The sequence below is a fragment of the Tinamus guttatus genome, unplaced genomic scaffold (assembly GCF_059628265.1).
Source record: "Tinamus guttatus ecotype Peru unplaced genomic scaffold, ASM5962826v1 Tinamus_guttatus_pri_ptg000674l, whole genome shotgun sequence".
NCBI lineage: Eukaryota > Metazoa > Chordata > Aves > Tinamiformes > Tinamidae > Tinamus > Tinamus guttatus.
The window spans coordinates 3,245,223-3,262,515 of record NW_028289208.1 but is presented as its reverse complement, the minus strand read 5'-3'; the positions used below and the strand labels follow the sequence as shown (position 1 = coordinate 3,262,515).

The 17,293-nt window shown below is 47.8% G+C and overlaps 1 protein-coding gene across 1 annotated transcript; it reads right to left on the bottom strand.

Moving 5' to 3' along the window:
• Positions 1-1,080: 1,080 nt before the first annotated feature.
• Positions 1,081-11,415, bottom strand: CYP4V2 (cytochrome P450 family 4 subfamily V member 2). Its single transcript, XM_010222674.2, has 11 exons — positions 11,235-11,415; positions 8,074-8,186; positions 7,425-7,510; positions 6,481-6,671; positions 5,995-6,064; positions 4,818-4,944; positions 4,233-4,424; positions 2,811-2,913; positions 2,505-2,639; positions 2,193-2,372; positions 1,081-1,293 (listed from the first exon to the last, which is right to left on the bottom strand). Exons 1-11 carry the CDS (start codon positions 11,413-11,415, stop codon positions 1,121-1,123), a joined length of 1,551 nt encoding a protein of 516 aa, XP_010220976.2. The 3' UTR covers positions 1,081-1,120.
• Between the last annotated feature and the right edge of the window lie 5,878 nt (positions 11,416-17,293).

Here is a 17,293-nt window from a genome sequence, read left to right as displayed (position 1 = left end):
GAGCACTGCAGTATGAACTGTGGCAGCTCTCACTTCTGCCTGCTCATCCCAACGCCCAAGTGTCACCTACTTACAGCAAGGAGCCTTCAAATTCACGAGGCCTGGCTTGAAGCTTAGTGATTAAGGCCACGTTCTCACGTGTTTCCACAGGTTAAATCAAGGTGATTATAGTACCAATGTAACGAGAAGAGCATTCAGGAAAATATGATCTTTAACAATTATCTGCTGTTGTCTGTTGTGTGGTTGCCTTCTCCTCCATCGAAATACAAGCTTCATAAAGTAGAATGTGGGAAGAAGGAAGAAATTATTCAATAGCTGTGAATGTCGCAGGGAGACATCTAACTGTGACTCCAAATTGGGGTTATGATACCTTTATTCTATTGAATGAGTGAATCGCGCGTCTCCTTGCCTTGGTGGTGCAGTGGGATACAGCAGCCTTGGTGGAGACATGCTGCTGTTTGAGGGGAAGAAAGGAGGAGAAAACAAACAAACAAACAAGACCCTGCAGATCCGACAGTTGTTCCCATGAGTTAAATGCATTCTGATTGACAACACAGGAACAAATATCTCCTACTGAGGCTGTTGAAGTAGTGAACAAAACTGTTAACAAATGTTTCAGCTGCATAACACACGTGCTGTTCTCGTGCTGAAGAAATGAGAAAGTTCTGTCGTCACTAACTTCTTAGAGAGCTGCTGAGCGTGTTTTGTTTCTGAATCAGAACCAGAAAATTTCAGAGGCCTCTTCTCCTCTTTAACAGCAACTAACAAGAATCTCTCCGCATTGCCTGCAGGATCCTAAAAAGTAAGAGCAGTTCATCATTGTTCCGAAGCTTTGACTAACACAGTAAAATCTGCTTAATTCCTCACCCCATCATTTCATTTCGTTCGCATTGTTGCAATTCATCTGAGTAAACAAGGCCTTGCACTTTAAAGATGAACGTGAAGTTCTCATTCATTAGAAGACTACAGCACTTCAGGACTGTCACAACATCATCTTTGATGAAACAATCATTCCAAAAGATCACAAGCTGCACTAACTGGGCTGCCAACAAAACATGCAATTTAAAAACATTCTGCAACCTAAACAGTTTTGGGGAAAATAACATGGAATTTCCTTGAATTAGGATTGGAAATTTGGTCTCCTCTTCAGCTGGATCCAGATGCCGTTGTTCGGCCGAAGGATGAGTTCCCCGGTCAGTCCAAGCTCTTCTGGCTTTTGACAGCATTCCACCCAGAAGCGCCGCAGGATGAGGGCCAGGAGGGCTTTCTCCTCCATTTGGGCAAAGCGCTGACCTACACATTACAGGGCAGCAAAAGAGGTGTTAATGTCAGCTTTGCAACTTCAACAAGAGGTAAACAAAACGGGAAGAATGTCACAGCCCAGGAAGTTCACCTCGTGCCAACTGTGGGAAAGGGGCAGAAAAAGGCAGTGCTGTCTGTCCTCTGCTGGCTCCTCTTTATAACGTGTGCAGGTGGATGGCTATACACATGTGTACACAGTACATATTCTTGTAAAATGTATGACAATTCCTGAATATTCACCTTTTACACTTAAGATCAGCACAGGGGAAATTCATATATTCATCCTTTTGTATATTCTATAATGTAAACAATGATCCCTCTAACTTTTAGCACTGATGAAAGTATAAAGTGTCTCTGAGACCTGAAGAGCTAGCATGCCCATTCACTGAAGAGCACAAGCTGTGGGACCAGTGGGAACAGGAGAGCAGCTGAGGCATGAAAAAAAAGGGGGAAAAATGCTTCTGCTGCAGGCTGCATGTTTGGAACAGCCAGCTGACATCATCATCAGACACACGATACATTTCCAGAGCAAAACGAATTCAGGACTCCCTGCTCTTGCTCCACAGTGGCCTGTCCTGCTGGCACCAAGCACCAGAAATCCCAGAAGCTGTCCTGACACAGCATCCCTCGAACCTGCTGCCAGGCTGCACAGGCAGTGGGAAGGAGGCAACAGTTTAATGTACACTGGACCCTTGAAAGAAAGAACCCCCTGGGAGAAAACAGAAGGTGTTTGCAGCTCAGGCACACAGCTGCACGGGGAGACGGCACGCAGATTTCCAGAGAGGACCGTCAAGCACATCAGCACCCTCATCTCTGCCCCACTCTGCTGCTGTCCCGGCGCGGCACGGGCAGCACCGCGGCGCGCCCGGGGCCGCCGGGCAGCTACGCACCGATGCAGTTCCTGGGTCCAGCCGAGAAGGGCACGTACACGTACGGGTGCCTCCCCTTGCAGCTCTCGGGGAAGAACCGCTCGGGCCTGAATTCCTCAGGGTCGGGGAAGATCTCCGGGTGTCTGTGCAGCGCGTACGTTACAACAACTACATTGGTGCCTTTCGGTACCTGGTAGCCTTCTGAGGGGGGGAAAGGGAAAGACAAGAGAAAAGAGTCAACACAACAGCAAGGATCCAACCTCGACACACAGCTGCTCAGAACGACTGCATTTCCCAGCGGCAAACACAGGCGCTCGGGATGCTCCTACTCACTGATATAACAGTCCTCCCGCAAGCTGCGGGCAAAGAGCGGAACCGGCGGGAAGAGCCGAAGGGCTTCCTTCACCACGGACTCCAGGTACCGGAGCTTCTTCAGATCGTCCATCGTGACCGGACGCTCGCTCTTACCTGTCCAAAAAGCAAATGAACGGGGCAATAAGAGCAACACATCCCTTTTTCAATAACTCTAGGCCCCTTCTGGGATCTCTTGTCAACACCACGTGCTCCCCTCGAATACCATTGCTCCCCCCACAAAGACCAGACGTTCTCGAGCCCGGTAAAGAAGGAAGGGAAACGTACCAAACACCTCGTCCAGTTCTCTGTGAACCTTCCTCTGGACTTCAGGATGATGTCCCAGTAAGTACAGCGCCCAATTCATTCCTGCTGCCGTTGTATCGTGGCCCTAGAAGTCCAGAATCACAAATATGTTCACGTCAACACTACTCCTGGGCACAGGCAGCCTGTGTAAATACTCTGGCATGGAGGTATTAGGGAAAGGCACGCTCAGTAGTCCGACACCCAAAAGAAAAAGTCAAGCCCACAGAACTCTATCCATCACATAGATTATTAAGATATAACATGACCAGTGATCCCTAAAAAAGTGCTCAAATCAAACCAGCAAACATCCTGCTTCCCTCTCCTCTGCCTCCGGGAAGCTTCCCATTTCCGCTGGGGGAGCTGGCGCAGCCCTTCCTTCGCGCTCTGTCCCACATGAGGACCCTCTCCGGCTGCTCCTCTCTTGGAACCCCCGTGACTGACACCTGCTGCTCTCCGAGTCAGAGTTTTTCTCTCTCTGTGCACTCTCTCCCCACAGCTCTTGCAAAGGCTAAGCTCGAACTCCCCTGCAAGCAACGTGGACCTACATTCATCTGCCTGGTTCCTGTGTCATCTCCAGCATAAGGCCTGGGCTGTCTGCAGTGGATACAAGACACGAGCTGCAATCCTCACAGAACTATCGAGAACAGTTGCATGAGAGACAGTATGGGGAGCATAGAAGGGAAGAGTTCTTTGTTTTCCTGTGAAAAATGCAGCCCTCGGCACTGTACAAACACTTGGAAGGTAAGGGAAACAAAGAGGAAAAAGGAAAAGAGACAAATGAGGAACCAGGAAAAGGGAAAAGTTTTCTAGCACAGGATTTTGGTACTAAAAGGGTGCACTTTCCTAATGAAGTTCAGGATGCCGAGACCTTCCAGATCTCCCTACAGAGCAGCAGAGGAATGCAGAATCATGACAGACCAGGAGAGCAAAGAAAAACCCTAAGCCAACTTGACAAGGTACAAAATATGAGGAGAGGCAATAAAAATGCAAGGGGAAACACAGAAACCATTAAGTTTAGTACAAAGGAGCTTTAGTACAAAAGAGCTTTAGGGCAGGAGCTGGGAGTTCATGGCCCACATTGGCCATTAAGCTCTTTTTGCTCACCTGCTTGCATGAGAAAGCCTGCTCACCCAGGCAGTGACTGCTCGTGTGTTTCCCAGCACCAGGGTGTACATTTCTGGATCTAAAGCTACTGCCTTTCTGAAACAACATTGTGTCATTCCCTGCTTTGACAAATCTGCACGTCACGGTAATTTCATACCGTCATCAACTCTTGTGCTTCCAGGGCTAAAACAACTTGTTTCTAAAAGCAACCTCTGGAGATAAGTAGTAGGCACAGTGGGTAAATGGCGAGTCTCAGCTTCAGAAAACAAAACAAAAACCCACAACAGCTCCCATGAGTACCTCAAACATGAAAGTATCCACTTCCTCCCGAATGTCTCTGTAGTTCAGTTTGTTCCCTTCTTCATCTGTTGCACTCAGGAGCATATCCAGGAAAGCTTTCCTCTTTTGGGGGCCACTTCCTTCACAGTTGCCATCAGCATCCCATTTCCCTTGCTTGGGGTTTTCAAGTTCTGCAGCTTTTTCTGCAATGACCTGAGATTCAGAACATTATGTTAGCCATAGGAGACATGGAGCACATGCACACAGTCAGTGTACATCACTGAGGTTTATTTCAACAATAAAAAAAATTAAAATTAAAATTAAAAACCAGCATATCGGAGAAATAGTTGAGTGTCTTCTTCCCAGGCTAAAGATCCAGAGACAGGTTGAGAGCTTCTAACATCTCCAGCCTTCTCAGAACAGCAGACCTGAGCCCTTCAACTAGCTAATTACTATTGCCGCAAACTAACAGACATAAGGCAAGTGCATTTACGTGGATGAGGATTCACGCACATTGGGAAACCTCATTGCCCCTAGGGAAAATCTCTCGTAGTGTAGAGGTTCTCTATCAGCTAGACTCCCCCATGAAAAGAAAGAGGCTAATACTGTATCTGTAAAATTGTGAAGGATCTTGAGATTCCTCTTGTGCTCTCTTCCTTCTTTGAACAGCATATATAACCAATCAGGCCAAAGCCAAGGGCTCGTCTGTCGCTGCTGGATTAGGTCACTCATCCTAGGGGAGCACAGTAATTACATTAAGTAATATTCCTTGAAAAAACTTAAATCCACTATATATATATATTTCTATATACCAGAACTAAACATAACTTGTGGGTTTAAGCACATTGACATGATGGGAAAGCTGTTTGTCTTTGCTTCTTGTTTTTAGACCATCCCCAAATTTCTGTACTTGTCCCAGCATTTCAGCATCGCAATGAACTACTTCTTTAATGCAGTGATCTTTGAGGAGGAGATCATACAACTCTCATTTAGGAAGAATCTTCTTGAAACAGACCTTTCCAGTTATTCAGCTCCTCTCCACATCCAGAGCGCTGACCACGTCCTGCAAAGATGCTGGCTCTCCAAAGCACCTGTGCTGTGACCTCAGACATCCCTCGGGAAGTCCTGCAGCGCCATGTGCAGGAATCAAACCTCTAACCCTACCCCTTTTCATGTAACAGATCTGTCCCAACATGCCGCAAAAAAGGGAAGGAGTCAGATGCCCAAAGGGGCTGCCTACCTTCCACAGTGCAGCACTACAGTGGCTTCAAGCAGCACTGTAGCACCAGTACAGACCGTGGCTTTTCCTCATCCCCGACCAGCTGCATACAGTCTGAACAGGGTAAATACCACTGCAGAAGAGCAGTGATTTAAGCTTTAACATTTAGCTGCCTAAACTAGCACCCTCCCAACTCTGGCGGTCTTGCTGACCTGCAACACTTTCTGCCTCCAGTAGTACCTGCAGTACTTTTTACCTCCAAAGGCAATAATTAATTGAATAGTTAATGAGTGGTTACAGTAACTGGTGTAACCGATATAATGATGTAACATTAACTGACGTAACCAGCGAAGAGCAGCCGAACCCTCTTCACAGCCTCAGATTCCTTTTGCATATGCCTATCCCAGAAGGAGTCTCAAGAACTGCAGCAGGTTTTCTGGCTGTTTTGGCTTTCTACCTCCTCCTGTGCCCATCAACACTTCCCCAGACAGTAAATGTACTTCTGACATAGGCAGGATCAAACCCAACGCAGCTACAAAGCAGCCCAGGAAGGTCTCCATTTACCTGTAAAGAGCACGGACATATTCCGAGTCCTTGTTCTCCTGAGCCCCCACATTCCTGCCCATCGCAGTTTCTGCAAAGAGGAAGTGGCCACGGGTGCATGAGCGGGCAGTGACAGGGAGAGTCCCCACAGTGCTCAGAGCCTCTCCTCAGCGCCTCCAAACCCCCTTCCGCAGGCAAACGCTTTCATCCCTTTCCATCCCTTTCCAGGCCGTAGCTTTCCATTTGCACACGCGGGACCGCAGCTCCTCAGCGCAGCCTCGCTTGGACACCTGCCCCTGCCCTGCCACGCAGCTCAGCTCACCCTCCTGGCGAGGAAGTGTGGAGCAGCTGGCAGGGTGAGGGAAAAGGGAGCGCGGAAGCAAATCCGCGTGGGAAGCAAGGGCCTTCCTCTTCAGCTGTCCCCTCACAGGAGGCTGTCTCACAGCAGCAGTTGTGCTCATGAGCTTCAGCATTCACAGCCCCTCCGCGACAGCAAAGAGGACTTACCACAGATTATATCGAGAGCACACAGAGTGACATCAATGAAGACATCAAACGGCTCCTTGTCAACGTGCTTCTCAAGTTTCTCCACCAAAATACTCCCTTGTTCATTCATAACTTCCAGGAAGTCATTTAAGATTGCAAAGTGGAACGTGGGAGTTATCATCTTCCGCCGTGTCCGCCACTTGTCTCCAGTGCTGCATAATTCAGAGGGAAGTGTTAAAACATCAGCTTGGAGACAAGACTCCCGCCACTGCACAGCCAACACCCCACGCTGCTGCTGATGGTGTCTGTCCATCGGACAACAGCAGCAGCCTGCATCAAAGCACCAGCTCCTCCCATCTGCCCTGCAAATCTCCACCTGCAGCTGCCTGCATCTGCCAGGGATGCTTCTTCCCCAGGCATCTCAGCTCGCTGCTCAGTGAAGCTGGAATAGCTGACGTTTTTGCGAGCACAAGAAAGCCACAACCTCTGGAAGCCTTCCTGGAGACAACACTCCCTTTAGGACAGAATGGAAACGGGGAGCACGTGCCTTTTTGGCCACAAGGGACCTCAGCCGTCTGCCCTTCGCTACCGATGACCACTCTTCATGCTTAGGGGGGGCAAACGAAACAGGACTTCCCACAGCCTGGGGTCACAGCTGACTCTTACAACACTAGCCCTTCACTAAGGAGGAAGAAAACCTTTCACTACCCATCAGACAAGGAAGGGCACTAATCCCTCCCTCCCGCTCCCAACTGAAAAGCTGCTAAGAAATCAGACCAAAATCTTGTTATCAGATACGAGGTACTAAATAGCTATCAAGATCACCACAAGAAATAAGACTTCTACATCTGCCACCTCCGTGTCTCTACCCAGGGACTGCACTCAAGAGCCCTGCCGCCAAGCACTCTTCCTATGAAACACCCTGCTAGTTTTAAAGCCAGCTCTGCACCTGCATTTTACTGTACCTCGTCAGCAGTCCAGTGCCCAACCATGGCTGTAGGAATCTGTACATGTAGGATTTTTCTATGTGCCTCGAACTGCTCAGAATGACCTGTCAGAAATGAAAGGGAGGGTAAAAAGCATCTCTTGTTAGACGGAGAGAGCTTAATTCAGCTGATGTGGCTTCATGCTTCCTCCGCCCCCCCGGCACTGAAATGCCCCATACCCTGGGGGGATAAAGGAAGGCCAGTTGAGTTCTTATGTAAAAGACAGTCACTCACACTGTCACCACAGCCATCTCACAACCTTTTATCTCCATTTCAGTGGTTCAGTCTGCCCTGCTATCAACTAGTCAGGTCAGCTCTGGGGAGCAAAACTTTGTGTACAGGTTAAAAAACAGCTGAAGGACGTGCTTCTTTCTATCAAACATACTGATTTGCTGCACTCATTTGCACCCTGTCTTTTGCACTGATTTTTTCCGGGACTGGGTTTCTCTTTCACGCTTTCATCCTTTCTTTACCAACTTGTCATAGGATAACGCCCAGTGTCATTTCAACATCCTTGCAGGCCCCTGTTCCCTTTTTTTAACATAAAATATGGCATCTCTAGCAGACTGGGCACTGCTTTTGTGCGACAGTGCAATCGGAGAGGTAGAGAAGCAGCAAACACACTCACCTCCACACTGTCAGGGTCATACAGGACCAGTAGGGGTAACGGTCCTACCCAAAGTTTTAATAGTGGTAATTTCCTGAATTCTTCAGAATACTGTTGCACTTGTTTAAAAAAACCTGGAATGTGAAAACAAATTAAAACAGATAAAAGCACTTGTTGAATAGAGAAGAATTCCTGCTTGATCTGTTTTTTCTCATATGCCCTAAAACAATGTTTGCTGTAGTGTTACCTTGCTACTAAAACCAAGCTGCCTTTTTTGCACTCATTTATTAGCTGTATTGCAGCATTACTTGTTTATGTGTGCATTCCAGCTTGTTGTAGGTGTCAGAGCACTGCAGCAAGGGACGACCTCTGCACTACTTTCTAATAGCTTGAATTAAATCAAGGTCATTAAGGGTGTGTTCACATTTACCCTTAGCTGACACTAGCCAAAATGCTGCATTAAGACACTTGCTTATCCAAAGAGGACATGGAGCCTTTTCTTACCCCAGACCTCCTTCGGGTCTGTAACGCACATGGAAGCACCGCAGTACACTGTGATGGCAGGGCCGTGTACAGCTGGATCCCTCGAAACGGCCACCCTGGGATAGCTGCTCCCCTGAGGGAAACCTCTGGAGCCCTTGCCCTGGCATCGATGTTCACCTGAGTGGCAGCCACGCACACGCTGTCACCCCTTGGCAGCCCCAGCCATCAGTGACAATCTGCACTTGCAGCAGAGGCCCCGATGGCAGACGCTTCCAGGATTAGACTCCACTCTTGCCCTCTTGGAAAACTTACTGAAGGAGAAATGACCCAGCACGAGGCCTGTGTGGATCTGGCAGTTTGGATGTCCTCACCTCTAAGGACACGAAGGCTCAATGAGTCATTTAGGTCAGAAGGAACCTGCAAGGCTCATCCAGCCCAATTTCCTGCTGGAATCAGGATAAACTGTTATCCCCGTTTCAGTCTGGTGCCCACAGGAGCCCAGACCCTGTTCTGTAAATCTGCTTTCCAGGGCACCACCATGTCCTGTCCAGCCCAGGGGCAGGACCTGGCACTTGCTTTTGTTGAACTCCGAGTTTCTTAACAAACTGGAGAAACATCTTTGGCGACGTCCCTCTGAATAACACCCTGCCTTCCCTCGGGTACCAGCCGCTCACCTCCGCTCGGCCCTGTGTGCAGAGAGCCTGCCCTGTCCCTCAGTAATAACCATGTTAAATAACCCTGGCACAGGAGCAGCTCCTGCGAGATCCCGCACATCCCAGCAGCGCTCCGGCTGCTAGCTGGACTCCACACAGGCTGAGTACAACAGTACAGCCAGCTCTGTGCCCTCTGCATCATCTGCTTATCCGTATCTTGCTGGCTTGGCTATAAGGAAATCCTGGGAGGTAATTGTAAAAGACCTTGCGGTATCAAAGTACACGGCATCCATTGCTCTCCCTCGTTCACAGACCCAGTTATCTCATCCTAGGAGACAAGCAGGTTCATTCTGCAGTTCCAGAGGTGGTGTCTGTTATCAGGATATTCAGAGATTAAATCCTTGAGAAACCAGGTTAAAGGGTAAATGACTCCTTCCAAAGCCTCTGTACAACTGGCAATTCAAAGACCCCTAAACCCTGGGGAAACATACTCAGCGCTTGTTTCCTAACGGATACCCAGACAAGGCAGTGCATCGTCTAGTCTTAAGCACAAGTTCTAATGACACCTTGTCCAAAATGCTTTATAGTATCTATTTATTTTGCTCTTTTCTTTCTTTTTTTTTCTAACATGACCATGATGTAAGTTCACAAGTTTTCTGGGTAGGAGACACAGGAGTTTGTATATAGATATCGATAAATAAAACCATCAGGTGGACAACATTTTACTTCTTACTATACAATCCCCCCCACAGAAAAAAAAATTCTTAACTTTTACATTTTTTTGATGAAAAAGCTGGACCACAATCTTCATTCGTATTTACAGAAGTAAATACGAAGGAGGAAGGTCCTGGGCTTAAGTAAAGCTTGGAAGCTATGTGACTGCTAATCAAGGGAATTAGATTTTGGACAGAATATGAAAGTCTCCATCACTGCTTTCTGGGGACAGAAAGGATGTTCCTTCAGAAAAGAGCAGCCCAGAGTCAGCCTCATAAGCACATTCTGTGGCCCTGCTATGCTTCTGCAAGCCAGCCTCTGGTTGCCCTTGCTTTCTCCAAACAGCTGTAGCTGGGAAGGAGCGGGGTTGGATCCGGAGGGAACAAGGCTGCCTGGAGGTGCCTGCTGGAACAGGCAGAGACCTGGGCTAGCGCGTGGCAGTGCGGGTGGGTGCCCACACTTGTGTCGTTCTTGTCCTCATCCCACTCCGTGACCCAGTAATCCTCTCCTCTGGCTTTGCCTGGAAGTTCAGGAGCAGTCCTTCATTTCTGAAGGATCAGCGCGATGGAAACGTGCGTGTGCTCAGGGTGCGCAGGCTGGCGCGCGCAGGCATCAAACACGCTCCAAAGTGGCTGCTGTTTCCCCCAGCACAGGCAGGGGAACCTGCCGCCTATCCCAGACTCCTCCAGAAAGAAATGTGCTCCTGTTCAAAGCAGAGTGCTTAAAAGAAAAGGAATGTTTGCCATGCTTATTCCCTCTGGAGCACCTGGCAAAAGGAAAGTATCATTTGTCACCATTGACACAGAAATATTTGCTTGGAGGTAAATACTGAAAAGACTCAGGAATTTATTTTGTACCTTATGCAGAAGACTAAGACTCAGCTGGTTCTGCAAACTGCTTAACAGTTCAGCATGCAAAGTCCCTCGTGCATGCTCACTTGGGGGAAGATTATTGCTTAAAAAAGCTTGCTTTCTTCCAAATTAAAAGCCTGGCTTGGATCACGGGCAATGGCCACGCTGAGGATTCAGGCCTCTGTGTTGTGAAATATCACTTCCCGTGAAAGCAGCCAAAAAAAACCCCAAACCAAACAAAAAGTTTTGCAACATTCATGTTCTGTATCATTAAGAATTAAAGGTGAGTCAAAGCCCCATTAGAAACCTGCAATCCACCTTCAGATGGATCTCCACCTCATCTGTGACAACCACCCTGCACTTACAGAGCTCCGCTCTTCACTCCGCTCCTCTTCCCCACGTCCCATCCCGTTTCCCTCCGTATTTCATCCGCAGCCCCTAGGGGACCTCAAGCGGCCTCGCGCCGCAGGGCCGCCCTTACCTTCCCCGTTGCGCTCGAGGAGCAGAGCGTTGCCCAGCAGCGGGAAGCAGGGGCTCACGCCCGGGATGGGCTTCATCACCCACCAGTGCCAGCAGTGCTCCAGGAGGGCGCGCAGGGCGCGCGCCGCCGCGGCGCTCAGGAGCAGGGCCGCGAGGCCGGCGCCCCAGGGCAGCGCCTCCATCACCTCCTCGCCGTGGTCCCACCGGGCTGGCTGTCCTCGGCCTCCTGCGGCCAGGGGCACTGCCGACCGCCTCCCTGCGCCGGCCAAAGTACCGGCATCTGGCCACGGGAGCGGGAGGAGGAGCTGGCATACGCCGCCCTATGCCAGGAGAATAAAGAAATTACAAACACGAGGGCAGATAAAGAAAATGAGAGCAGCTGACAGGCTCCCTAGGAGCACATCATGAGGACACAGCAAACAAAGTGCCAGGAATAGTGTCACTTCCTTGCTCTCTCATATGACTAAAATCAGAGAGGACTTCACAAATCACGTGTAAAACCGTATAAGGAAGCAAAACGAAACAAAACCCACAAACTGCTACCGAGAGGGAAGAAACAATAAAGCCCTTCTCCCTCTGTTTGCTTCCAGTGGCACATCACTCCACAACCCAGAACAGCCCCAGCACCTTCAACTCATGATACCTGAAGAGTTTCAAATGCTGAAGACGACGTGCCTGTGCTGGGTCATCTCCAGCCACAGACTGGAGATGAAGAGCACAGCACAGCTCGGGGCTGCTCCTCAGCTCCGACAGCCACCGCTGGTCCCACTCCTGGCTGCCCAAGCCGCAGGCTAACGGTGCCGAGCACAGGGCCCGCAGCGCCAGGCCGGCCGCGGGCACACGGGCCCGGCAGGAGCCCGGACACAGGAAGGGCCTTGGGCTCTTCCTGCAGGACTCCCCTCTGAGGGCTGAAGCTCGGGCAGGCCAGGGCAGCCCGTAGCCTCCAGGGAGCTCAGGAAAAGCGGCGCGGTGCCCTCGCAGGCCACCCGAGTCTGCTCTCGCTGCCCCCCGCTGCTGCGCGCGGCTTCCTCGCAGCCCCGTGCTCGGAAACCTCGCGGCAGAAGCTGGCAAGACGACGGCATCGCTCACACGCGAGGGGTCAGCCCGGAGCAGGATTCTCCACGGCAGGGGACTGCGAGGACTTCAAGGGTACGAGCACCCACAGCCTGGCTGCTTTGCTGAAGATCTGTGAAACTTGGTCCTCTATTCCTGACGCCTGAGCATATCAGAAAAGCTTTCTTATTTCCATGCTCAATTTTGAACCAAAATTGACTTCTAAGCACTATCATTTTCAGTGGACCAGCAAACAACATAAAGCAACTAAGAGAAGAAACACAGAGAAAGTTCAGGATATCAGAAGCTTAGGAAGCACATATGTCTAGTGGCAGCAGAGATAAATAATTTGGGGCACTTTGCTCCTGTAATTTCATCATAAATGCTGCCTATTGCACTTTTCCACACAGTAAACAGCTGGAAATGAACTTTGATACTATTGCTGTTGTTTTTAATGGTTCATGATGGGAGCAGATGCATACCCTGTTCTGCGAGCACATAGGAAGGTAAGCCACATTGTCACCACTCCCCTCTTTCATTCAAATTACATCCCAAAAAAGAAGCAAGTGTGGCAAGAGGGCCACTTACTGTCCTTTTAACACCGAGACCAACATGCCAGGGGATTTTACATTGTTCTGTCTCTTCCTGCAGAAAAGTATCCAAGTGTCGACAGACAGAAAAGTTGAAAACCAGTGAAATAGCAAGGAGAGGCTGAAAATCCACGAGTGGGAGAAAATGCATCAGGAAAGACACTGCAGAATCCTGCCAGCAGCTGCCAGTGGTGATGCTGCTGCAAACGAAGGGCAGCAGATGCACTGAAGAGATGTAGAAGAAATACTCAGAAGGAAGAAAGGGTACCTGAGGCCTGTGTCATCTAGACTTGCCCTCATTTTGAACCTGCACTACACGTTTCAAAGGAAGATGTTCTGCAATCTCTCTGTCATGTTCTGCAACACGTCTCCCAGCAATTTTCTAGCAGATTATATGGTGTGATTAGCACATGGGGCCTTTTATTGTTGGCAGGGCAATTTGCTCAGGTGGGCGTTTTCATAGGCACTTCCTGGCTTTGTTTTAGCAAAGGTTTTAGCAGAGGAAATCTGCTTTTACTCTGCCTCTCACTTTGTGAAGTGCAACTGTGTCCGTGTTCCTCAGAAGACTCGTGTCCTCCGTAGCTATTTCAAACCACAGCTCCTAAGCAAAGCAAACACAGGTTTCTGCTAGGCCCTAGACTCCAGGTTCTCATCTTAGACAAGAAATCAATTAAATCATTATGACCAGAAGAAGAAAAAAGACCCAAATAAAAGCATGGAGAAGATGGACCCAAAACGACAGGAAGATGAGTGGAGGACACTCACGAGTGGAGCATGTTCTGGGAGCTATGGTGCAAACCTTTCATTGATCCTTTACCCCAACTAGGGGATATTAAACATTTTTGCTATCCCTTGCAAAACCCACAACATTCACTGTAAGTTCAAGGAGTAGTCAGTTGCTAACTTGGCAAGCATCGTGATTCATTTACAAATTCTGTTTCCTAGCAAGATCCTTCCTCTTTCTCAACACTCAGATTTACAATATGATTAAAGCAGGGAGCTGCTTTTTTGTTTATATAGAAGGCTACAGGTGCTGAAGAAAAAGCAAGAAAAGGATCAATGCAGCACATCACCCAAAAAGGTGGTGCCAGTAGTGAGCAGCTTCAGGAACAAATTGTGAAAACCAGGAAACAAACAAACAAACACTGCTAAGAACCATTGATTAAAGTTCTTTGCATTCCTCATCTGATACCAGCACAGAAATACTTCTAATTACCAAAGAAGTTTAACTTTTAACCTAGTGAAGAAGTGTCCTCTGAACTACATGGAAGACATTCCAACACCAACAAGAGAACATCGGAACATCCCCCTTGAGGAAGGACATTTGCCATCCTTTTCATGGGAGTCCCAAAGCCACTGGGCAAATCTATGCCTCCTTTTTGTGACTAAGATTTAAGGCAGCTTGCAAAGATGCCTCCGCGCACAAGAGAGCAGCCGGGCACATGGCACCAACTGCTGAATGAACTGAACAAAAAACCCCAAACCAGATCAGCGATGAAGACAGCACAGTCACCAAATCATCTAGCAATGCCCTTGGTGATCACAAAATCCTAGTACCCCACCAAGCACAGCACTCGTATAAAAAGCAGTACCCTGCACCAAACCACATGCTCCTGAATCAAAGACATACCGCTGTAATCGTAATGGTGACTAAGGCATCATTCATTGCAGCAATATTTCTGTTATTTCTGAGAGACCCAGCTAAAACTCATGGTTTTTCAAGGGAGGCTGGATGACCACAAAGAAATCTATGACGTCTCCCAAATGCAGGGCTCTCCATACACACTAGAAAATAGCTATCCGTTTTACCATAAATTTGAGCTGGGTATCTGGGGGTCACATCTGAGGAGGTGAGAAAGGACATGGTAATACTGCTTGCTAGGCACAATCACAAGGCACGTGGACTGGAAAATGAGGTTAATTAGTGTGTTCATAAGAAGCATGGAAACAAAATCTTCCTAGCATGCATTTTAATGGAATGCTGTTTGGGGCTTAAGCAGAATTTACATATTGCACAACATCTGTAGAACTTGAGAAAATTGCTGTAGGCCGTAGGGCTTGTGTCGAATGCAGTAATTGTCCCAGGTGATTGCAGAACAGGTGTACAACTTGAAAACCCAAAGCAAGGAAAGGTGATGCTGATGGCAGCTGTGAAGAAATTGGCTTCAAAAAGAGAAAAACTTTCCTTGAAATGCAACATATAACAAAGGGAACAAACTGAGTTATGGGGTCAAGCATGAGAAAATAGACAGTTTCGTATTTGGTATGTCCCAAAGAGCCATTGAATTTATTTTTTTGTTTTTGTTTTTTTGTTTTCAGAACCTGATATTCACCTTTTGCAGACATCAATGACTCCTTTTCCTAGCTCAGGAGACTTGCCTTTACTATTCACCTCTGAAGCACGTGAGTATGTATTACTGTAGAGGTTGTATGAAAATACTGTAACACTCAGATTTCAGGGTAAGAAACTACCCTTTAGTGTAGTGGTGCTCTGTGTGATGGGGAGGAACTGTCCATTCAGCACATCCACATCTGGCAGGAGAGTGGGCACCACCACTCACGATTCCCTGTCTCTGTGAGCAGGCTCTGCTCAAGCAGCAAGAGGAGACCTCATTTATGTCTACGAGCACTCCTAGCAGCTCCAGTTACAGCCTCTCACCTTATTGACTTTCCTTTTAGTCTCATCCATTGTCAGGTTGATTTAATGCTTAGAGTTTATGAGTGCTTAGTAGTCATGAGCACGTCAGCACTCTCATCTCTGCCACACCCTGCTGCTGTGGGAAAGGGGAAAGGGAAAGACAAGAGGAAAGAGTCAACACAACAGCAAGGATCCAGCTGTGGCTGCTGCCTTCTCAATACTTGCTCATAGATGTCTCCTCCCAGAGCTCATCCCAACCACCTCCACCTATTGCAAGCCTGAGAGCAGCTACATGGCACGTTCCCACCTCCCCTTCCAGTGCTAGGCTTACAAAGGACCACGTACTCTTGCTTGACCCCAGTAAAGGAAGAAGGGAAATGTACCAAATACCTCATCCAATTCTCTTGAACCTTCCTCTGGGCTTCAGGATGATGTCCCAGTAAGTACAGCACCCAGTTCATCGCTGCAGCTGTTCTATCATGGCCCTAGAGATCCAGATTCCCAAATACGTTCACGTCGACACTATTCCTGGGCATGGGCAGCCTGTGTAAATACTCCATGGTGTGGCTACCAGGGAAAGGCAGACTGGGCAGTCCAGCAACCAAGAGGAAAAAAAAAGGCAAGCACAGGACTGTGTCCATCACTCCATCACATTGATTATTATGGCCATAGTAAGACTAGGCTTTTGTTTGTTTGTTTTTATTTTTATAGGTTGCAGAAGCAGGTGCTTGCTGCTCTGCACTTTTTTTCACTCAGTATTTGTCCATTTGACCACTGTATCTCTACAGACATCAGCAACTCTGGCTTTCATCAAGTGCTGGGTGAGCTCTCCAGTAAGGGAGCTCCTGTTTTACCGTTGCAGAGGCACACGTTCATCTTTGGTTCTGTTCCGCAACCTAAGGTCTGGATTGCAAGCCAGTGCCACAGGATAACAAATACAACTTATGTTTCTTTTTTCTTTTTCTTTTTTTTTTTTTGGCAGTTTTGTTAATATCTCCATTGTACATGAGGGAAGACCATGACAGCAAAAACTGTTTTGGACATGCATTTGAAGAAGCCTTAATTGTGAATTTTGAACTCATATAGCATCTTTGAATCTGATTTCTTAGCAAATTTATAGTCTTTAAAATGTATGAAGCAGACCTGCATCTTAAAACTGTTTTCTCAGCCACTACCGTAACACCACTAAAAAATAAGCTTAGTGTAGCCAAAGGAGGAAAACACTAAACCAGGAAAGTATTTTTGAAAACTTCCATTTACTCAAAAGAATGCAGTGTTTGACACCCATTGACATAAACCAGAAATCTGATAACAGCATAGATACCAAATATGTATTACAAATACTTTATCTTGTATTACCAATCCTTGAATCAGAAGTGAACCGGCATTAGTTGCTCCCTGGAAGAAACTGATTCTCTTAACAGAAACATATGGGCAAATAACTAAGTTTTTCTCCTCCTCTTTTTCATCTTCAATAGTTCTTTCCACCACATCTATTGAAGCTGCACCCTCTTTGATGGGTGGGAGAACAACTGTGTGCACAGTGTTAACACACTGGGCATGATCTTGGTTGTGACCCCTTGGGCCACGATCAGAACCTCCTTGATCTCCTCCCATTTGCAGCTACACACAAGGTAGTATTAAATAACACTTTCACCAATTAATCTTTTTACATGTTACCTTTGAAGGGTCAGCTACAAAGAAACATGATTGATTTGTACACTAACAGGTAATGTTTTATAAGAAATCTCAAAAAATTGGAACTGTCTTACTGACATG

Excerpts from the sequence above, each read along its gene's own strand:
- CYP4V2 (XM_010222674.2), bottom strand. The coding sequence starts at position 11,415 with ATGGAGGCGCTGCCCTGGGGCGCCGGCCTCGCGGCCCTGCTCCTGAGC. Across the intron at positions 4,945-5,994 it reads TATGTCCGTGCTCTTTACAG|GATGAGTGACCTAATCCAGC; the intron begins GTAAATGGAGAC and ends GTGCTCCCCTAG. Across the intron at positions 1,294-2,192 it reads TGGACCCAGGAACTGCATCG|GTCAGCGCTTTGCCCAAATG; the intron begins GTGCGTAGCTGC and ends TGTAATGTGTAG.